This window comes from Caloenas nicobarica, chromosome 13, assembly GCF_036013445.1.
Source record: "Caloenas nicobarica isolate bCalNic1 chromosome 13, bCalNic1.hap1, whole genome shotgun sequence".
NCBI lineage: Eukaryota > Metazoa > Chordata > Aves > Columbiformes > Columbidae > Caloenas > Caloenas nicobarica.
Window position 1 is genome coordinate 15,662,021 of NC_088257.1, and position 23,331 is coordinate 15,685,351.

At 42.3% G+C, this 23,331-nt stretch overlaps 1 protein-coding gene across 1 annotated transcript; it reads right to left on the reverse strand.

Moving 5' to 3' along the window:
* Positions 1-2,169: 2,169 nt before the first annotated feature.
* LOC135994051 (kazal-type serine protease inhibitor domain-containing protein 1-like) lies at positions 2,170-10,562 on the reverse strand. Its single transcript, XM_065644342.1, has 4 exons — positions 10,106-10,562; positions 4,724-4,884; positions 3,273-3,417; positions 2,170-2,297 (listed from the first exon to the last, which is right to left on the reverse strand). Exons 1-4 carry the CDS (start codon positions 10,560-10,562, stop codon positions 2,170-2,172), a joined length of 891 nt encoding a protein of 296 aa, XP_065500414.1.
* Positions 10,563-23,331: the final 12,769 nt, after the last annotated feature.

Consider the following 23,331-nt stretch of genomic DNA (forward strand, 5'->3'; position numbering starts at 1 on the left):
GTTTGATATGATTCTGATACACATTTTCTCATTCAAGCATTCATTTCATTCTGTTTTTCATTTTGCATTAACAACAGCAAAAGTCCCTGGAGAATTCTAATTTATTTCTATAGCTAATGATTTCGAGATTATTTTCTGTGCCACGTACTAGTCTATGTCTGTATATATTGCCACAATGTAGTGATCGGTTTAGTAATCTGTTCATTTACAATGCAGGTCACAATTCATCTTTCATTAAAAAAGCCTACTTAAAAAACAAACAAACAAAAACAACAGTGATTTCTACCAGACAGTTTTATGTTTGAATTAATATATAGTGGATAAGCCAAAAAAAATTAGACATATCACTAAGAAGGCAAATAACAAAATCAGTAGTTAAAAGTCAAGCCATTTGATACTCCTAATTAAAACTAATTAATCTTTTCAATGACACAGTGGCATGCTTTCTACTCCTATGTTGACAATGCTCTGGGAAGTCTGAAACAAAATTAATTATTCTTTGATTGTTTGCTACATGGACAAAGATCAATAACGCCTCAGGGCAAACACAGTCTATAGCAAATCTCTTAATGTAATTCAAATTGAAAGGAAAAATCTGCCTAATGTCACAAAAGCACAAGACAACACAACATTAAAGGAGGAGTTCGTGATGCACTGTATATACATTAAAAAAAATCTAGGCAGTATGTGTAGGCATACAGTGAAATCGCCCTCAAAACTTCCTTAACACCATTAATTTAACTTTGAGTTACCTCAGTGTGCACAGTAATCACTGCATGTTTATATGCTTTGGATAAAGAAGACTGCAAATACTGTGGCTTTACGTTCCGATACCTGAACTTTTGCTTCTTTAGTCATTAACGGCGTTCAGTAATTCACTGCTATTCACCTGTCCCCAGCCCATGGCAACTGTTAGGTGTAACTGCCTCTCAAAAGTGGTTTTCATAGCTTAGTATCTTCCATCACCCATTAATGCAGAGCCAGCCTTTATGTCATTAGTTAAAAGCAACTGGAGAAATTTTTCTGTGTGATCACTTTACATTTTGAAGCCTTGTGTTTGAATTGTATTACATTCTGTGTCTGGTTCAGGCTGATCAAGAAGTGGTTGAGACAATTTGAGAAATGTGCACATGTTCTGGTGGTTTTCAGAAAAAATGACGCCTGTTTTCTGTCTGCCATTTCCAAAAGCGTGGTCATGCCGAATGCGCTTTAGTTGGACATGGTATAGATGTGTCAGATGTAGGAGCAAGTCTTGGACAGGCCCAAGGGACAAACACTGGCCCTGTTGTGCAGATCTCTGTGTGTTTGAAGGGCACGTATTGAGCCACAGAACAGCCGCTGCCTTTAAACTGCAGCGATTCTCAGCAAACACAATGCTGTTCAGAGTAAAAATAATGATCCCAAGTCATGAACTGTTGCCTAGGCTGGAGGGAAGGAGCTGACACTGTTAGGAGTAGCGCTAGAACTGTCACAAAAAGAAGTTGAAAGGTATGGTTCTCTGCTTGAATGCACAAGAAATCTTTTCTGGGTATTTTTTGGTATTGTTAGTAAAACAGCACTTATGCTTTAGACTGCGATTGCTTTATGTGTCTGTTAAAAGTAAACAACCCCCCAAAAGACAGATAATTGACCCTTGATGAGACTAACCATGGAAAATTTCAAATGAGATGGAAAATCTTGCTGAAATTTATGAGAAAATATGAACTAAGGGATTAAAGGCTCTTTTGCAACCTTCATACTTAGGCTTGTTGCCATGTGAGCAATCTCTTGATATTTCTTAGTACATTATAGAAAAAAAGAAATTGGTACAAGGTACAAATCTTGTTTAACTATGGACATTTTTGGTAGACAAATTAGAATGCTTGAAGGAAATAGTAATTTACATTTAAAAAATGAATATAAAATTTGATCCCTTCGGTATACTTAGTAGACAGGTGCATGTTCAAGAATTTTATTTAACAGTCTAAATGTGTGAATTTACAGCTGTTCTTATGTCTGGTAAGTAGCATGATACCCTTCAGCCAAAGTTGAGTTTCAGGAAGACGGACACACAAATGAACGTGTGTGTTATCAGAGGAGCCATTTACAGCATAGAGACTACTCGTAAATGTAACAGAGTGTGAAAGCTATTGGATAACAGATGTATAAAAGTTATTATTCTAAGTTGTTTCAATTTTCATAGTCCCCGGATTCATATTCTTCCTCATCTTCATCATCAGAATGGTCATAATATTCCCCATATTCGATACTGTAGCTTGCACTTCTACTGCCATCAGTAAATGCAAAACCAGATGAGCCTGCAAGACATAATTAAATCCAGATTAAATTAATTGTAGGTAGGAATGAAGAGGAAAGTATGGGTTTGCATCTGCATAGCAAGCTCAGTGTTTCTGAATCCTCATTAAATCATCTATTAAAAGGAAGGGGTTTTTATCTGATGACTTGACCTCCTACCATTAAAGCTCATGGTAAATGAGCAAATTCCTGTATCGTTCACATTTATGATGTTGAAAATACATTTAATTCCTAATACTAGTAAACGATGAGTTCAGTCCTCTGCAGATCCTATGCACCTGAAAATATGACCAAAGCAAATAAAACTTTGAAAACCACTTGCTGAAACAAAGCCAATGACAAACTAGACCAGTGACAAACCCCCCTAGACCAGGAGGCAAACACAAGACAACGCATCTTTATCCTTCCTCCCCGGAGGAAGAAGGGTGTTATTCTGCAGCACTGGGCCCAACGCAAACCAATAGTAAAGCTATTAGATCTTTCCAAGCACTCTCATTAAGGAGCAACAACTGTTTCCTTCCTAACTTTTTGAAAAATAAACAGCTAAGCAGAACTTCCATGGTTCAAAGGCTCCCTCAGCTACAGCAGCTGCTGTTCTGGGGGCAGAGCTCCTACTAACATCAAAGGGCTTCCGTAGGATAAGGATAGTGGAATAGTAAGTGTCTCAGCTGTGTGGCTGTGATCCACAGCTTTCTGTTTTCTGGAAGCTGGTATAATTTGCAGCAAAATATTATGATATTAACATGCAAGTATAGTTTTTTCCCAGAATTCATAAGCATTTCAGGCTTTTAAATACTTAGGACTGAACCTCCTATTAGGGGATAAAACAAAGGAAATGCACACAGAAATCACGTTAAAGTATAGACATCTTCAGGCAATGTTTCATGTCCTTCATTTGCATTCTCACAAACTCGCCCTTTGCAGCCTGCTTATATGCCTTTTTATGTTCTTCACATCCAATTGAAAAAAAAAAATACCTTCAATGACTTTCAATCTTGCAGAGGCGTAGGTCGCACCATGCTTATTTTTGGTGTGGCAGATGTAAATGCCTTCATCTGATTTTTTGAGGCCTTGAATCTGCAGCCAGCCTGTCACACCGTATTTCTGAGGCCCACCTCGTGCCTTTGGGAAGGGAAAGAAACAGTTGAAATTAGGTAGCTAGGAGACACCATAATATCTCTCAAAATAATTGCGGATGGCTTAAACGTTGTTCCAACTTTTGCTTTTTGTTGACTGTCATCATGCTTTGATTCTGTTTGTTTCTGCCACCCTGTGTTTTAACTTCCACGCTTCCATCACAGGCAGTTTCAACTTACTCAGGCTAAAGCCTCTTAAAGGGCTGAGTTTTCTTTTCCAAACAAATAAAACCATTCACAAATGTTCACAGAGATGCTCTCATGCTGAGTCTATTGACAAGGTCAGTTGACAGGGTTCAGTTTAGCCTCCGAGGTGACCAGCATTTGGATGGGGCTCCTCACACCAGTTTTTCTGAGCAACTTCTCAATTCACTAATCGCATTTGTGTTTGTGCTGCCTCTGGAAACATTTCTAAATAATTTAGACTTTGGTACTTTAATTAGTTTTCTCTATGCTTTGTCTGTCTACCTTTTTGTTCAGGTTATCCCCATATCCACTGGATCTTCTCATTCTGGGGCTATGTATCCAGACAGTTAGATTTTCCATGCATTTCTCTGCACAGTTTCTTTATATTCTTTGTCCATTGGACAAGACACGCAGATGCAGGCTTCAGCCTTACTGAAGTGTGCCTGTGTATCTGGCTTTGTTAGCTCATCTCCCCAGAATGTTATTTCCATTTTAAACAGGGTTTTGATTTATTTAATTCTAGCTCGAACTTTCAGGCTGTTTCTATATTTGCTTGGAGTCCATACTAATGCCATTCTCCTCTTTCCCCTCAGATTAAAACACAGTGTCCTCCATATAATAAGCAAGGTTCTTTGCTTTTCTTTTGAACCTCTCAGGGACTGACCCCAAATGGCAAGTCTTCATAAACAGCGCCTTGCAAAGAAGCTTAGATACCTGCCAGAATTGTGCTTTGGCATCAAGAGCAGAAAAATAGTTGCCAGCAGGCAGCCTTCCCAGAAGGCATTTTCTTCTAGCCAGTAGCTGAAACAGTTCCGTTTGATATGTTCATTCAGTTTTTTCCAGAGTCATACCTACATAAAGAGAATCTTCCGTCTTTTCTTCCCCTGAAGCGGGCCGGATGATACCGTCCCTGTTATTTGTTTTGCTTGGACTGCCAAAATAATGATCCTTGCACTGACTGAAATCCGAATTCTTTACGTAGTCAGAGGGCCCCTATTGGAAATCTATTTATTACAACAGTAGTGTTTCCCATAGGGGAAATTCTCTGATTAATCCTGCTACTCCTCATCCCAAACTGTATGACACGTGGAAAACTCGGGTTTTACCTGTACTGAGATGTGGGTGTCATCTCCTGGCAGAAACATTTTATTCCCCTTTTTTTTCCATTCAAGGTGAGGCATAGGATAGGCTGACACCTCACAGCCAAAAATGACATCGTTGCCTGTGAAATTCTGCACGTCCTGAGGTGGCATAGAAATAACAGGAGCTGCGAAGAACCAACAGAACGGCGTTTTAGAAGACAGTGAGCAAAAGGCAGCACAAATGCATAGAACATTAATCCCTATGTTATATGATAAAACCAATTTGCCTTTTGCGATCTGACACATTATTAAGAGCTGCAGGATTCCAAGTGGCTTTTAAAGCTCAGAACACTTTATGTCCCATTAAAGGGTAAACAGGCTTTTTAAAAACGCTTATTTCAGAGGACGTGTCTGTCCCTCCCCTTGCACATGATCATGCAACTTACGCTGAAATTAAAAGATTAATTTGTGTCCTGTGAGCTGTCATTGTGGGCAAGACTCAAAGCCCACCAGCCTAGCAGCCACTACTCGACTAGACCTTCAGAGGAAGGTATAAGAAACTCCGTAGCAGATAATCACAGAATAACTTGATTGTATGTGATAGCTCTTAATTTTTCTTACATTTTGCTTAGCTTAAAAGCTAAAATACTGAGATTGTTAGCTTGTCAACATGTGTTTTCTGAGTACATCATTGCTTTGCACTTGTTAAAATCTCGTCTCCCTCTGTTACCCATGGAAGTCATTGCAGCAAGTTACAGAATAACAGCATTAATACATTTCACAGCCATCCTCAATTGCTATCAATTTCATCTGATCTTGTTAAGAGACACGTAATAAAAGTGATTCAAAGCCCATTAGTTTTATAAGGGTTTGTGTTATGTTTATTATAATTATTAGATTTCCACTTACTTGTTTCCTATTGTTCTCTTACCCTCATCTCCCTCCACTGTTTGTTTATTGCCTCTGAATTATCCTCTCCCACTCTTTCCCAAAGAAAAAGCTGACATTAACCACGAGAGGGAGCCAGCCCAGGGATTTGAAGACATTCTAAAAAGAAACTATCACCTGATACATTCATACACAATTTAAATACATAGCCCTCTGTAAGCACGCATGAACATACTGAATATTAACAGAAGATTATGATCTTTAGCAGTAGAGAGCAAAATAACATTTGCTGTTATCACAGCTCACCTATTTTGGAGATCTCTGCTTTTTTCCCTCATCTAGTTGTCCTCAGCAAGAAATGTTTTTCCTTTTAAAGTCTGTTTACTTTCTATTTCCATACCAGTGTTTAAAAATGAATGCATTTTCCAGGCCATTAGACTTCTATTTAATTATTACTTTTGTTTTTGTACAGATCCCTGATGCTTGGAAATAGAAACTTATAGTAAATAATTAATATATTTTTACTTGCAATATTTGAGTCAGCATGCAGGTACAGCATTTGTGCTTCAGCATTTCAAATTGTAATGGCCTGTTCCAGGGTTTCAAGCAAAGTTTCTAACACATTTGCCTGTTTTTCAGGATCGATATATTTGCAGAAAATACAAAATCCATACTGATTAAAATTAATTGCAAACAGATTATACAGCAAAACATCCATTTCCCCACTTATGAACGCCTCATTAAACATTTCTGGTACTCTTCAGAATTAAGATTTCCAAACCCTTGAAGATTTTAAACCCTTGAATGCTTTTTCTTTCATGAGAACTGTACATTCAGGATCTGTATATTATTTCTAAAATCCTGTATTCAAATAAGCATTAACTGAATATCTTAGGTGAGAAATTTTTTGCCTATGAACTTATAGGGTCTGATATTAAAACACACTTTAGAATATTAAAACTCATTGCGACCACGCTCCTCGTAATGATACATCCACTGTAGTTAAGCTTAAAGTGTAAAAAAAGAAACCAAACGTCTCCATTGACTCACATGGGTTCCTTAAATTATTCCCGTAGGGAGACAGCATGAAAAACTTTTTTCACCAGGCAGATGTTGAGTGGTCAGAACTTTTGTCCTGGTGCCAGCGCAGGTGTCCTGTGGACACAGGGACAACACTGAAGTGTTGCCGAGAGTGGGGTCCCCCCATGTGGCAGCAGCCGGGCAAGGGGCTGAGTTACAAATCTACATTATTGCTGCTCACCTATGAGAAATTTGTCTCGTAGTCTCTACCATACACCAAGCTGAATTCCAGCGTTAGCTGTAAGGAGAATCCAGGTGGCAGCTCAGAAATGCCAGGATGTGCTCTGAGTCCCGCCCAGCTGGTACGTTCATAGAGGTAGTTAAGGCTTTGCTGGACCAGGGCTGACCAGCGCTGGCATCACGCGAGGTCAAACTCATAGCAAGCAGGAAGAACCACAGTTTGCTCTAACCAAACTGCCTTTTCTGAATCTGAACAGACAATAAACACTTGCCTTACCTACTCAAACTTGAAGTGCATCCCGAAAGAAAATAACACGTGTCTCACACCACCATTTTGCTGTACTTTACAGAAGAGAATTGAAATTATATTGTATCATTTTAACAGAAATTTACAAACTTCCTTTTTGAGTGTTTCAGATTTTGTGTTCAGCCGAGTTCTCCCATGCATATCTGTGTGTACGTTTTTTTGCACAGATCTTTGCCGTTATGATAACCTGCCATTTTGATTTCTGGAGTGGTTAAATTTTTCTTGATAGCTATACAAAGCATTCTGATGTTGCAGCGTCTAGAGGTGAGCGCACAGTAGTTTCTCCTTTCCTTTTACAGTCCCAGTCATGAATTATCCTTGTGTGCTACAGAAGACATATACCAGAAGGCAGGAAAAGTCAAAATGCTGCTTCACCTTTCACAGTCAACATTAACCCAATATCACTCCAGACTAATGAATTGGATAATATGATTTTTTTTTTTCTTCTTAACTCCTAGTAATTTTTGCTAATCTATGTCTGATTTGATGAAAATGGCAGGAAGTTTTGTGGCTTGTTTGTTTGCATTTTTTACACTGAAATTTACATTTAAAATAAATTATGTGACACAGCTAAATATAAAGAGAATCACTGCTAGATGCTTATGTTACTTTGTTAAATCAGCTGCTAGAGAGGTTTGAATGTGAATGGTGATGGCTTAAGTGTGGAGAATCTGTATATAATCAATGTACTTAGTAACCCTGCTAAATTATTAGATAAACTGATCAAAACTAGCTTTCAGGAAAAGAAGGGGGTTTTCAGTATTTCTGTAGGGATCTAGGCCTTTTTCTTCCCCTTTTTCTGGTGACAGACAAAAGATAAAAGGCTCTGCTCTTCTGATGAAAGGACTTGATTGTTATTTATTTATTCATTGGTTGCTGTATACAATTAATCCATTTGGCATCAATAGGAAACAGCAGATGCTTTGAAGGAGAAGCAACAAAACAAAGCACTTGGAGTTGAGTGAAGGTTATATTTATAGCTTGGTACCAAAACCCCGCAGTGTTCAGTGTTTGTTTCTCATGCAAATGGGAGTGGGCAGCAAGCGAGTGCCGCAGCCAGGTTGCTGCTCCAGGAGCCAGGCTCCCTCTTGCCTTTTGTCACCAGCTGCAGCCATGCAAACCCCATCTGAATTCGCGGTGCACGTTCACATGCCCACGGTGCCACTTCGGATCGCCGCGGTGGCAAGTCCTGGTAGACTCTTATTTTTCTTAACTGAACTCCGCACAGCACTGACGTGGCTGCGAACTTTCCTCCAGGCTTCCTTGCAATTCAGTAAGCGGAGCAACGCCAGGGAACTTCTGCGCATTCCTGGAGAGAGGATGCGGTTTGTTGGGGCGCAGGGCAGCAGTGGGAGGCGCTGGGGGTGCTGCCTGCGAGCAGAGCAGCTGAGCTCATGGCTCCTGCTTGATGAGCACTTGTGTGCCCCAGGGTGACTGTGAGGCCTGGTGGATGGCAACACCAGCAATTGAAAGTGATAGTGCTTCCAAATTAGAGCGTTTTGTATGTGGCCAGTTCTGTTTAATTAATTAGAGCAGACTGTTCCTTTCAGCCCGTGCGCCTGAACAGCTACTTCTGCTGCAAAGTCGACATCAGTTGCTACTGGAGTGGCACTTCTGAAATCTTCCTTTGGGGGGTTATGCTGCAAGAACTAGTGCTATTTTAATCCCAGATAAGAACACCTACCCGAGGGCCAACGGGCTTTCAGTCGTACTCTGGACTTGTATGTATTGAGTTTTCTGAATGTCTCTTAACTGACAAGCCTCATTTCCCAGCTTAATACCCTAATGACAAATAAAGGATTCTTTAATGGATGTATCTTGCAACTAAAGAAAGGGGAAAGAAGTCTGCTATTAGCTGTTCATCGCTTTTTCTTTTAAGTATTCAATATCCAGTGTTCATTCAGTATAAAATACAGTCTAAATTGGAGGCACCAGATTGCCAGCAAGCGGTGGGTAAAAGGTACCCAAGTTACTCTCATATACGGACTTTGCCAGAGATGCAATTTTGGATTTTTGACTCCCAGGACTGTGACCCATTTGTGACCCACAGATTTCTTCTACTCAGTTCATTTGAGAAAATATTTCTTTAACTTTAAAAGAAAAAAAAATCATCTCATTCAGAAAACAAAAGCCTGTTCATTTTTCCCTTTTCACTTTATATTCATGTGACTTAGGTGAAAGGTGCCCAGGAGTAAAGACTTGTAATAATGTGAAGAATGAGAACAGCATATGAGCAGGAGGCTGGATTCCTTTGTACAACCCAGCTAAGAATCCTTCCACTAACAGTCATTGCTTTTAGGGGAATTACTTCAGCTTGCTTTTGTTCTAATTTTAGATTTCCATTTCGTAAGTTATTAATACTTAGATTTTATTATTCCAAAATTTGATTATTTTGGACTTTTTTTTTTTTTTTAAGAACAGATCTGTTAATCAAGCCCTATCTGCTTGTATTGCCTCTGCTTCGCCGATTACCATATATACATACAGGTGGATACACACGTGCAAACACACTTATATACATGCGTATATGTGTGTGTATGTGTATGATGAGATCTGCCTTGCTATCACCACTTTAATGTCAAGTCAGCGTTCATGTAAGTTATTTGTCCGGTCCTCCCAGCCTATCCTATTTACCTACTCCCAACTACACATACAACTTTTGTAGAAAATATCTCATACTCAGTTTATTCAGAGCAGAGCTAGTCTGGAAATCTATGGCTTATTAGTCACTATGTGATTTAAATCCACTGGTCTAGTATAAAGGTTTATAACATACAAGATTAAATACCAGCTGCTAAATGGCATGTTCAACACAAAGTAGTATTACAGGAAAATGATGACAATTTAAACAAAAACGCAGTATTAGTTCATTAAAGTTAGAGCATCTAGCAACACATCCAAAAATAAGAATCTGATTTTTTTCAGTTTGAAAGCACCTCTGTGCATATTACCTGATTCACATGGTCCTTTATGTTTCATGCTGGTATTTCTTTTCGCAGCATAAGCCTTGTTGAATTGACAGACGTTCTCGTAGGTTTTCCCTTCAGGTCCGCAGACGCTCTCTTGAGACTTGCACACGCACTGGGGTTCAGGGACTTCCCCAAACCTTGTTTCATCGGCATCCAGCCTGCACTCGAGGTTGTCCCCACACTGCCCGTAAAAATGATTGCCCTGGTCCAGGTCGCAGATCTGACCTTCCACATTTCCACATTCACGACAGCAGCCGCAACGGTCCAAAACAGTCCCGGCCGGACAGTCTTTTGGCTCAGAGCAAAGTGCCAAATCGCATTTTCCACAACCATCTCCTTCCCGTAACAGCCTCCACCAACCTCGGTGGTACAAGGCAGGGAAACTCTGAGAAACCTGCACCAATAGTACCAGCACTGCTGTAGCCATCGGGTGCTTCATCTTGAGAATGTAACGAACAAGCAGAAAAGGTCCTTGGAGTAAAGCCAGGGGGGGGTGAAAAGAGCCAGCTACTGGGAAAAAAACATCACAATCCTTATTTTGTTTTAGACTATAAATTCTACTGCAAACACAGGCTTTTAAAAGAAATTAGCATCAGATTCCTAACCTGGAACTGATAATAAAAACGCATACGAACCCACTGGCTTTTCTTTAATGCAGTTTGGAATGCGAGTATTGCTTGCACAGAAACCAAACTGCCCCTTCTGACAGCTGAGTTGAAGCTCTCTGAAAAGCTGTTTGCTCAGTGTCTCCTTCAGCCGAATTTGCAAAGTATTGCTCTACTGAAACAACGTTAAATTGCAGCTATTGTAGAAAGGGGAACAGGCTATATTAGTGTAAAATGAAGAAATTAACTGCTACGAGCTCCTCCCAACCCCATCAGTTGAAAAAGATGGTCACAAAAAAGATAAACGTGGGTACAAAGTAGCACCCAAAATACGAGTACCCTGGAGCTGAGCCAGTGCTCTGGAGACTGGAACAAGTTTTCACACCAAATTTCATCCATTAACGATCGCAGCTAGGGGGTTGTGAGTTAACAATTTACTTACAGGCTCTTTACAAGCAAGGGACAATCCAAGACAGCTGGAATTGACTTTAAACTCTTGGATTTAAGATGAGAGGTGCCTGGACCCATTAAAGAACCCATTGTTCTCACTACATTTAGCTTCTTTTCAGTGTTTGTGGGCATCTCTAGTTTGCAACCCAAAATAATATGGTCCATGTTTAGTACCAAAATACAACAAACATGTGCAAGCCACCACAGCACCTTCAGACACACCAGAAGGAGGTTTTGCTGAAGCATTAAATGCGCTTGTCTTTTCGTAGCACTTTTCTGTCTTCGTTTCTTAAGATGTACTTACACCATGAGTTATGAAGGAGGATGAAAGAGGTAACTCTGATTTCTTTTCCCACTTCTGTGCATAAATTTCTGACACGGTCATTTCTTGCCAAGTGTTGCCCTTTTCTTTGTACATCTCAGTATTTAGGCATGCTCCCTATCGTCCTACCTCAGAGCAGAAAACCCTTGCAATGCTGAGGAGATTTCTTGTCTATAGACCGTTGGCTGCCGTTTCCACTGTTCGAACCACATGCAGCTCAGTGGAGACGCATCTTCTTCTCTGTTGGAGGTAGAAGTGAAGCATGGTGGAATTACAGACCCTGCAAGTACGGCTCAACAGCGTGGGTCAGGGATCACCACTCTTACAAATGAAACAGCTTTGTTCGTTTGTTAGCTTAAAATAGCTCTATGTGCATCACATTTTCAAGACAGATGTACAGGACACTTTTCAAAGCCAGCCTGGAGAGACCTCCAGGGCCCTGCTTATTTCCATCTGATGGCTGGCCTAATTCACATTCCGCAATGCACGTTTTTGCTTTGAACACAGAATCGGACTGTAAAGGAGTAAATTATGTGTGTAATCGATGCTTTTAACATTGAGAATCAGAAAAAAAAGTAACCACTGAATTTAATGGGAAATTGATTTCTTGTCTCATCATCTTATTCTGTTTAATGTGTTTTATTTCACACTTCCTCATCAAACTCTAATTGGACATGTAGTTTTGCATTATAGGGTCTACTTATCACTGTCTGTTTTATTATTTGTGCCTACTGCTGTAGAGGATGAGAATCTAGCGGACAAGGTTTTGCTAAGGTTCATATAAAGTAAAAAAAAATGTTTATAGTGATAAAGCCATATATGCAAAGTGGAGCCAAAGCAGGGAGGGTTGCAGGGGCTCCTGCTACGGCTGACGTGGGATTTGAGGGCTGTAAAAGAGAAGCATACAAGGAAGTACCTCCTGTGTCCTGGCACTGAGGAAACTCATCATAAGTATCCTAGAGAGCATTTTTGGCATTTATCTGACTAGTGTAATCTGAGTTCTTGGTGGGTTCAGCCTCTAAATTAAGACCTGGGTACACCTGTGGCCTCATTTGCACAGCTGCCCCTTGGCAGGTGATCTGCAGCTGACGGTTATTTGGCCACTGATTCCTGAGCTCACCTGGAACAAACTGAGGAGGGGGAGAGGTTAAAACACTGTGGTACGACATGCAGAAATGGCCTGATAGGTGTCTGCAGTGTGTTTCACTAGCAAGCCAGCCATGACAAGCTGAGGAGAGTGTTGCTGTAACTCTCCACACTAGATGAATGTGTGGGGTTGGAGCACGGGGGATAAAAAGGGGAGCAAGGAAAATGCAACCAGGTTTGAAGTGGCACATCTAAAAGCATAGTTCCATCTGGTTCAGTAATAAAATATGCATTATTTCAGTATGTCTCTAGTCCCTGAAGCTTGCTTTTGTGGGTTTGGCAGAAAAAAGTTTTGATTTTCATCACAAACCTTGAATTATCCTAACCCTAAATACCTCCCAGAACAGAACAGAACAGAAACAGCACCAGATTAATGTCACTGGTGGAGCTGCAAGACAGGCACCAAAATACGCTGCTTTTTGGACACCATTTCCCAAAAGCTGCCCGGAGGGCTGACCCACAGTGCAGATGAAGCCTCCACAGCCCCTCCAACGAGGGGAGGAGGGAAGCAGGTGCAATGCATGAGGGCAGCTATTACCATCAGCTGTGAAATGACATTTTGGTGAATAATTTCTTTAGCAGGCAGGCTGAACAGCATTAGTGTCCCCTTGGTCTCAGCAGGCAGGGTAGTGCTGGCCATACAGCAATTTCCCTGGATTTTCTAGGTGTTTCCATGTACCATGGTCAGCACAAGGAGTTGTGTCACCATCTCGTGGAAGGGACAGCACCCCAGTTGGATGGCGGGCGGTGAGAGGACATTGCAAACCAGCCCAGAGCTTCTTGTACCTTCAGACTGCATCTTCCACCGGGACATGGGCAACGTCTTGCAGAGTAATTCCTGTAAGTGAATTGTTAAGGAAATTGTGTTCTTATTCATTTCCTGCTTTCTTCTGGGGGCATGATGCTATGCTAAGCTGCTGACTTGTATTGCATTATTCTACTTTGCATGGTAATAGATAAGGTACACGGCTGATGCAATTTGCAATCTTATTGCTAGTGATTCCTGAGGTACTGCTTTCAGACAAAATGTGGTTCAGCTTGTTGTTCTGTTTTCATTTGTGTCAATGTGAATTTTATTTAAGTAAAGGTTTCTGAATCTGGCTCCTGACAGACATGCAGATCTGGTTCCTGCACAGACGCGCACAGGAGCCCTGTGAGGATTAATAGCAAAACACAAACAATTTTGAAATGTCCTTTCTGCCTTCTTTGTCCTGCAATGGTTCCTCTCATTCAATGGATGAAGTTTGGAAATTATAGTGCCCTGTCTCTTAGGTTGTATTAAGTGCCTAATCTTGAGATTCCTTTAGAGAAATTAAATCTTGGCTGACTCAACATGTGTTTCCATCCAAGAAACTTTATACTTTTATCATGTGCACAAAAGAAGCATTAAAGAACAGTAATGTTGAGTCTGTTATACCAGATAATAGCACACTATAGGTGGCTGTGCCTATTGGATATATATATTACCTGATCATGTACCAATCTCCTTAGGTAATTTTTTCCCCCACAGTATCCAGAATTGAGCTTCAGTTGAGCTGCTCAGCTCACCTGAAAACAGGATTTGGTTTTGTAGAAATAAGTGGCAAATGGTGGACATTAATGACAGATGAGGCCAAAATGGTTGGATGCCATCTGTGGAATCCTAACAGAACTGCTGACCAGGCACAGGCAGTCCTGGGATCTCCACACATTTCCTTTTTTGGTGCTAGTCCTATTTGCTGACACATTATTTTCATGAATCTCATCATTAGTGCTGAAAGCACATGAAGTATAAGTTAATTTTACTGTAACGTGATTATTAAATCCATTAATCAAAGACAGGAGATCCGTAATTAACTTGTTCTCCAGCATCAGGTAAATGATTCTGCTGTGAGCTTTAAGACAGCAATTGTTCACTAATATGCAAAATTCAGTGGGGCTATTAGATGATAAGACTATGTAATTATATAATTAAATTATAAATTTTGCATGTTTTAATAACATATATTTTAATTATTTTCTTTGCAAAGTTAAAATGGAGATTTTTTTTTTTTTTTCCAAAGATGGGAAAAAAAAAAAGGTAACGTCAGTCTCCTGCCTGAAAGCTGACTGTTTTCATGTAAGGCTTTGGAGACTCACCTCAGACCTCGCTCCAGCAGTGGCTGGCTATAGATTTCTTCTGTTTCACATTTCAGCATCTTCCTTGTCGGTGACTGTAGGCATTCAAATTTTAACTTGCAAAGACAAAAGCAGGGCCTGCTAGCACTGTTTGAACACCAAATGCTTGGGTTTGATTTAATATTGGCTTTTAATATATTTAATATAGGCTTTTTACACAAAGGAGTCTAGAAATTCCTTTTCACAAGCTAGTATTTCCTTCCAAGGGGCCAGATATTTCAAGGGTTCTTTTCAAGCCTACTTGATGTCTCTGCTATTCTTTGAATAGACCAGATTTCTGCAAACTTTGTAGTTTTACCCAGAAACACCCGAGAGTCCTGTCCCATAACAGGAAAGTGATACTGGAAACATTTAGGGAGTCAGCAGTAGGTAATCGGGCATTTCTCTGAAGCCATTCTTTTGAGAGGCAGGAGTTATAGCAAAGAAACTTTTACAGAAAGTATCACGAGGGCATTTTCCCCCTGTGTCCTGCCCACATTTGCAGCCCAGCAAGTCCCAGTTGCTCATCTTAACCTTTCTCCGTACTATTTCAATCACAAGTGCAATATAGAAGCAGTAGCCAGCATCATTCTCCTTCCTCTGGAGAGACAGGGGCATGAAGATTTGTCGACCTTCTGCCTTAATTTTAGAGACACCTAACGGAAAAGCATCCCCGTATTTTGCGCAGACCACGGCATTTTCGTGTGTCGTGTTTTACTGCAGCAGATGCTGCAGTTTAATGCAGAGTTAAACTGTTTGTGTGTCAAAGGCAGTTGCTGTCTACATCAACGGTGACACCGCAGTGCCATCAGGTACAGCAGGGCTCAGGCTGGAGCTTGGGGTGCAACTTTCAGCGCTATGTTTGAAGAAGGTCCTTATTGCAGACCTGCAACAAACATGCTCTAACCATTTTGACAGGGGCTAGAAGGAAAAACAAATGAACAAGAAAAAAACAAACCAACAAACCAAAACAAACATAGGTCTGGCTCTGCTAATATTTTGAGGTGCTTCCACCAAACAAAGGCTGAAAAGTAACATTCTCTCCAGCCAGTGGCTGGTGCAAGCCAGGTGTGTTTGTGCATGTCTGTCCATCCCTTTCCAGCAGAGAGACGGTGAGAGGAGGCTTAAGACCAAAGATGACACTGGTGGTGGTACTAGTTGCCTGTGCCAGCAAAGTTCTTAAAAACAGAAAAAAAGCCCAAGAGTTTTTTTTCCCTGAGAAAGCCTAACAGAGAGAGGGAAATCTCTGAAACTTGCAGACAATGAATATAGAGTCATTTTTCCTGGCAGCCTTAATGTTGATGGATAGGACAGTTTGCCTTGTCCCGTTTATATAAGAGCAGCTGATATAAAATGACTTCCTAGCTGGATATTTATGAGAAGTTTCATTTCAAATAATATAGTTTTTGCCTCTGGCAGTGCTGTGGTTCAGCCCTGTTATTACTGGGAACTAGATCTTTAGGATATTCTAACTATAACTTCAGGGCCTGTTTGATCTGCCCAGCAAAGTTAATATTTTCCAAAGCAATGGAAACTTTATAATGGAAAGTCTCATTAGCAAAAACTACCTGTCCCTAAAAGCAGCCAGGAAATCAGGCACAGACAGGAAACTTGGGGGATTTTCCTTCAGCTTCACCTGCTTTCTCTAGCACCGCAATGCTGAAGAAAGTAAATGTACAAAGAGGCTGTAATGATCCTTCTCGAGCAAAAGCAACTAGAAACCAATTTCTGATATAAAGCAAAATTCTTGTCTCTTGCAGCAATTCATGTCTTGCATAAAATACTCTTATCTCTTGAGGGGAACAGGACTCACGCCGGTACCAGACCCTTTACCCAGGCTGGGGTTGCTCTGAGATCTACGCAGCAGCAGGTATCAGTAACCCCCACTGAAACTTCCAAGCCTCTTTTTCAAAAAAAGTGCAAGTCTTTCCTGTTTTGTGCCAGGGCAGTGCTATAAATGGGATATTCTCAAATGATTCCTCACCCGTTTGGAGTGTGCGGAGCTAATGGCTGCAGTCGGTGCAGCCCTCATGGTGTTGATAGAGACCCTGTAGTCCTGGACCTGTCAGCTGGGCTGAAGCCTCCCATTCCTCAGCCTAAACCATAAATCAGACTCCGGCCCTTCTTCCCATATCTCCTTCAAAGACATACTCAGCTCCAATGTTTGCTGCAAAGGGAAATAAGTCTGCGACAGGCACAGGTCCAGGCTGCGAGCTCTGGTAATACAGCTTCCAAATAAGTCTTGCAAAAAGCCTATTGCCTGGACAGTGGTGGTCAGATCAAAATGACCCACCAAAGAAGCTGGAGAAGAGAGCAGGAATCCACCTCCCACCGCTGTGCTTCGGGTGGAATTGTTCCAGAATTTAACACTTCTGACAAACATTTATGTTCACCTGTGACCAGAGATGTGCTGTCTGGCAGAGGTGACGTGTAGGTTCTGTGTGGGGAGGGGAGGATTTGCTGGCTTTAGTCTGGGATGGTTTGGGCACCCGTGTTCTGCAGCAGTAGGAGGTAGAAATTGTGGGAGAGGACAAGGAGGAAGCTTCAGAGTAAGGACAGAAAGCAGCGCCTGAGGAAAGCTCAGAGGGGCAGCGCTTACCACCGAAGGAGCGGCTGCGTGCACAGGTGTTGTTTCTCACCGTCAGATTTCCTGCTGTTGTCAGAGCTTTGTGTGTTGTCTACAAACAGGGCTGCATCAAAGAATCCTGCAGATTGGCACCCCTGAGCTTTCAGGCTCATGCCTCCAGTCAGAAGGAGTAATCTCCAAGCCAGACCATCCATCTAAATACTTGGAAGTTAAAAAAGAAAAGAAAAGAAAAAAAAAAATCAATGGTGGGTCTCTATCACAGATGCTGAAGACCACAGTGTGCCCCTGGGAAGATGAGGCTTGTCTGGGGATATTTGCTACTCCTGCCTTTCATGAACGCTTGTGCCTTCAGGGTCACGATGGGGCTGGATTTGCCCGTTTCTAGAAAGCCAGTTTTAGTCCTGGCCCCTGCCCTGCCCTGCTGGTTCTGAGGGTCACAGTAACGGGCACTTCATCTGTGATAGCTCTTAGCTTTGTGTGTTTGCTCTTAAGAAAAGGCCTGGAAGCTGGAAACAGCATTGAGGGGAATATGAACGAAAAATGTGCAAGAGGCTGAGTTGAGAAGCAAAAGCCTGAGTCCATTGAAATCAATAGCCAGACTCCCATTAACTTAAATGGGCTCAGGATTCCACCCAGTGCTTTTAGCTTCGCTGGCTTCCTGTTTGAGTTGGCAGGACAAATGTCTTTGTCCCTGTCCAGCAGGGCAGACTTGGGGTTCTTTTTCTGTCCGGGATGATGAAACACTCTTAGAAACCTCAGTCTATTCCAGCCACAGTGTGCCTAGAGATACCAAACACTAACATCTTGCATGCACTGAAAATTGTAATTTTTTTTGCATTAAATGCTGACCTGTTGTCCTAAACTGGATGTCTTGAAAAGCTGGTCTGGTGTTACGTTTGTCATTACATTTCCTGACAGCTGACATGAAGCTAAGTGTGCACTAGAGAGGTATTCTATTAAGTAACTACATCATCTTACAGAAAACACCAGTTAAATGGTGTCCATTGGTGCTGCAGGAGTAGGGTGCTGTTGCTATAGCAGTGGAGTGAAAAGGCTACTGCTGTCTTGCTGCTCTTCTGTACCACAGCGCATTGCAAAGGTAGACCCCTGCTTGTTGGTGCTTTAGAGCTGGGGACTGTGGACTGCAGGGAGTGAAAACGGCAGGACGTCTCTGGGAAAACCTGAACTGATAGGGTAAAGCCAAAACTTCCTGTCTCTTTGCAGGCGAGGGAAGTAATCTCTGTATTTAAAACAAGGCACTGCAGGTGAGCACGTCTCAAACTCAATAAACTTAGTGGAAGCAAAAGAAAACCAACACAGAAATAAGTACAGGCCATTTCCATCCAAATCTCTCCTCTGGTAGAAGTTTGAGTAAACGGAGGGACTCTGCAGTGTGACTGAGAATAAAACCCCCACAACATCCTGGAAAAGCCCAAACCAGCTGAATCATTCCAGATTTGCAGGCTCCTGGAGGGGCAGGTTCTCGGGCCGTGTCTCCAGACAGGTCAGTGCGCAGCTGAGGCAGCTGAAGCCCCGTCAAGGCAGGAGTCTGAGCCTCATCGTGCTGGTACACACTGAAAATCTCTTCTGTTTCAAAACTCTGCCAGTATACGCACATCTCTGCTTAGGATCTGGGATCTCACTGTAGAGTACACTGGCATTATACAAAAGCCTTTCTTTTTTGGGGAGAAAAAAACCAACTCCGTATCTAGAACCAGATTTGCTTCATCTTCTCAGTTCACAATTCATAACTCTTCTGTTGATTTAGCTTACTGGTAGAGACAGTCATCCAAAACATAGATTCCTTGTTTGCAGTCATAAGTACCTGTGCTAATCTGAAAGAATAAGACATAATCATAGGATCACAGAATGGTTTGGGTTGCAGGGCCCTCCCCAGCTCCCCCAGTGCCCCCCCTGCCACGAGCAGGGACATCTGCACCAGCTCAGGTTGCTCAGAGCCCCGTCCAGCCTGGCCTGGGATGTCTCATCCACCACCTCTCTGGTCAACCTGGGACAGGCTCTCACCACCCTCAGCGTAAAATTTTCTTCCTCATGTCCAGCCTGAATCTCCCGTCCTCTAGTTGAAAACCATAAGACATTTTTGTGCCCAAACAAAGCAGCTTGCAGTTCAATATTGAATTCTCCTGGCGAATTGCTAAGCGAGTAAGACATGAAGGAGTTTTAAACCACAGGAACTTTGAGGAAAACCACAGTCTGAGGCACAGATCTCAAAAAGGGAAGGAGAAAGAAAATGCATCAAATTATTAATTACAGGCTTAACACTCACCTCAGATTAACAAGCCCATTGTCTGATCTCAAGTGCGACAAGAGGCTGTAATTTAAAACAGCTTTTATTCATTAATGAATAGAAAAGTTATTTCAATGAGAATTTGGAGAAAACCTATGCCAATTACCAGCACTAAACAGTCTTTTCTTGTAAGGACATGGCTTGCTGGCTGACTGGTGTTGTGACACTAAATACAGCAAGCAAATGAGAATGGTTTCTGCTACCAATTCAATCAGTAGGTTTGAAATTGAATTAACCTTTTAAAAATACCAAATATTCTTTACAGCAGATGGTAGTGTTTGCATATACAAATACCTCTTGGAAATCATAATGTAAACCACATGCTCTGAAACAATAGCATTCCTGAGCTGAACCCTTCATCCTCCTGAAAATGAAAAATAACACTCTCCAAGCTCAGACTGGTGGCTGCTGCAGCAGGACCAGCTCCTGCTTGTGCTGCGGTGAAGGGGGAAAAACAAGGGTGGGGGCTTGGAAGCAGGGGGATGTTGGGATGTACTAAAAGGTGATATTTCCTGTCACTTCACCGCTACACTCTTACACATTACCTCCAGAGGAGGGCTGCAAACAGGCTGTGTTAGCCTGTTCTAGCTCTCCGCTATAGCACAAGTTCTTCATATATTTATATTAAATTAACATTTTTATATTAATCCCCAAAATGCTTTATGCTGCTGTGACTAGACTGCTTTTATTCCCTGTGCTGGCTAGGACAACTCTCCATAGCATGGTATGAGGTGTCCTATTTGTCTACGCTTCAGATAGAAGCATTTGCATCCTTGAAAGCTCCTCGAGTTACACGCGTTGCCTGCCCGCTGCTCGCTATCCATCACGTGTCCCTGTGCTCACGCACGTTCACAAGCATTCGTCCACAAAGGCTTACAGTAAGTGCCAATGTTCTTAAAGAGAGACAAAGACTTCAGGAGCTGCAGCTTTAGGAAGTACATGTAAGGAAAGGTTATGACACACCAGAATGTCGCTGCAAAGCAGAATTATCTCAAAAAGCAAACCCAGTGTTTTCCTCCACACATTCTGCCAAGAGCACAAACAAGTTGGCACTGTGGTGGAATAGTAAACGTTGGGGGTAACTCTGTCCTGTGGCTCATTCAGATTCATGGTGCCAAGTTCCCTCTGCTGTAGGGCAGATGTGGTCGGTGGGAGCCAAAAGAGCTCCCAGCTCAGGAGCCCCCAGCCTAGAGGCTCTTTTGGAGAGCAGGCTGCTACCCCAAACCTCTCCTGCTCCCACAGAGCCCACGCAAGGCCGAACCCGTAAGCAAAACAGAGCTGTGTGTCGTTCTCACCTGTGGCTTTGTTCTCACCTGTGGCTTTGTTCTCACCTGTAGCTTACGTGTTGCATACCAGTCCTTTGTGGGAAAAGCTGATTTTCAGTTGGCGTCTGTCGAGACGTCGGGGTTTATCTTTGCGCACTGGTAACACAAGAGCTGCTCTGTGCTCCGCACCTGTCAGTATATGAAAGTCTTGTCTTGAGTGGTGCTTCTATAGCTTGTGTTAGACAACACCTGAAAGAGACGGGACAGACTCGGGACTGTGCGGCGCATCATCCTGACCGCTCTGAAGAACCTGCCTGGGCTCATGTCACTGCCCTCTGCCCAGCATCACCTGTGGGACCACAGCAACACCAGTCGTAACACCAGACTCTTCCAGGACATCAGTGCACGTAGGCTGACTCGCTTCACTGTAGGATGTATTAGCAAAAATTGATTTTGGTCCCTCTGACATGCCTGACCTACTTGCAGTAGGATAGGGGCTAAGTGGCTTGCTTACTTGGTCACTTACTTTCCATATCTGGTCCCTGCCGAGCATCAGTTTGACCACCGAAATGGCCTTAGGACCACTCTGGGTCCTAAGGTCCTATATAGCAGGGCTATATAGGGAAACAATCACATGTGAGCTGTATTGAAGTGGTAAATTCTATCAAGGTGAGAATTATATGTAGAAGAAAATAAAGCAGGAGTCCATACTTTCGAGATTTTAAGATGTTTTCCCTGGCCAAGCCAACAACTCTTTCAGAATATTCTCATAAGGTACCTGGAAAAGAAAATCAAAACAAAACACAAAAAACCCCCACCAAAACCCTCCTTCCCCTACTACTTTCTGTCCCTCGCAACTTCAAAGCACGAAGTTGTAACAAAAGCTGCATCTAATGAAAGCAAGCCTTGAGAGGGGCAGTCTACTATAAGGTACAAAGAAATTATTTTTGTTAACATTAATATTTGGCAGCCAGTGTAGAACACATAAGGGCATTTTAGTTGGGTTTTAAAGAAAGGAATTGACACAGAAAGAAGGTAATGATTTTTTTAATAGAAGATCTCTCCAGGGGGGTTGTGTTCATATCACAAACATTCACTTTATTACATTTTATGGAATGGACTTTAAATGCCAGTATATACAAGCCAACATTTCATTATTGGAGTTTGTGTTTATTCACTTGCTATTGTCAGTCTGGTCCCCTTTGTCTTCTTGTGCCACTCTTTGTTAAAGCCATGATTTATGAATATGTGGTTTAGATCCTTCCCAATACAGTGTGGTGAAGCGGTTCAATAAAAAGTTATTAAAGTTAAAAAAAAAAAAAAAATCTATATTTTTGTGTGCTTTTCCCACCTCCTATAGGAAACCCCTGTACGAGACACTTATACTGAGCGAACACCATGTGCGTGAGACTGTAACGTGAGTTACACGCTCAGACGCCTCATTCAGCCAAAGCTCCTGCTGAGCTGTAGCCCCTGCAGGCAATCGCTGGTTTGCCTACAGAACTGCAGGATCATGCCCTCAAAGTTATGAAAGTTGCACAGACCAAAAAAGGAGGGGGAAAAGATCTGCCATAAAGTCTTCATTTTAAAATCAGGAGGACTTCCAGTAGCCTTAAGCTGCATAGTAACAAATGGCATTCGGTTCTCAAACATAAACTGTGTGTGCCACGTAGTTAATTTATTTCTAAAACAAAGCTCTCAGGTCCTGCTGATTGCAGGATAAACAAAGCTGACTGACAGTTCCCAGAGCCCCCTTTGATTCTGAATTTCTGCAGAAACATGACACTGTGTCAGCCTAAAATAGTGAAAGGCTGGTTTAGGTCACTGTGGCTCAGCCCACGCCTGGGTTTTTCACCCGGCAGCACTGCTCTCTTGCCACAGCTGCACAGCCGCATGAAGGAGGGGATGACAAATTGGCCACTTGCCTGTGGCTGGCAAGAAACAAGAGCTGCTTGTAGCAGTGGGAGCTGAAGGAGGCACTCCCCAGCACGAAAAATAATCTGTTTGTGAGGAAGACACGGGAGGTGGTAGCGTTATCTGCTGAACTGCAGCACAACAGGAAGAGTATGAGAGATGGGTTACAAAACAATTCTGCTGGCTGTATTTTGTGTTCCCAAATCTCTGAAAAAACGCAGCACTACAAATAAAAAGCCCTCCGTCTGTCTCAGGGATGGACAACTTCAAGTGAGGATTACCTCAGCGAGTCTGACAGGTATCGGAAGCAACGGAGCATCGCGCTGCTCCAGCCCGGCATCACGCCAGGACGAGGAACGCCACGTTCCCCCGCACGCCACGCTGCTGCCTCCGCGCCCCCTCCAACACAGGACCTACTGAGACAGCAGCCGCGCTCCCTCTGCTGCTGTTCTCTCCGGCAAACAAAGAAGAACAG

Coding starts and splice junctions, on each gene's coding strand:
- LOC135994051 (XM_065644342.1), bottom strand. CDS start 10,562: ATGAAGCACCCGATGGCTACAGCAGTGCTGGTACTATTGGTGCAGGTT. Junction 4,885..10,105: donor TAAAGGACCATGTGAATCAG/GTAATATGCACA, acceptor GGTTCTTCGCAG/CTCCTGTTATTTCTATGCCA. Junction 3,418..4,723: donor ACACCCACATCTCAGTACAG/GTAAAACCCGAG, acceptor CCCTTCCCAAAG/GCACGAGGTGGGCCTCAGAA.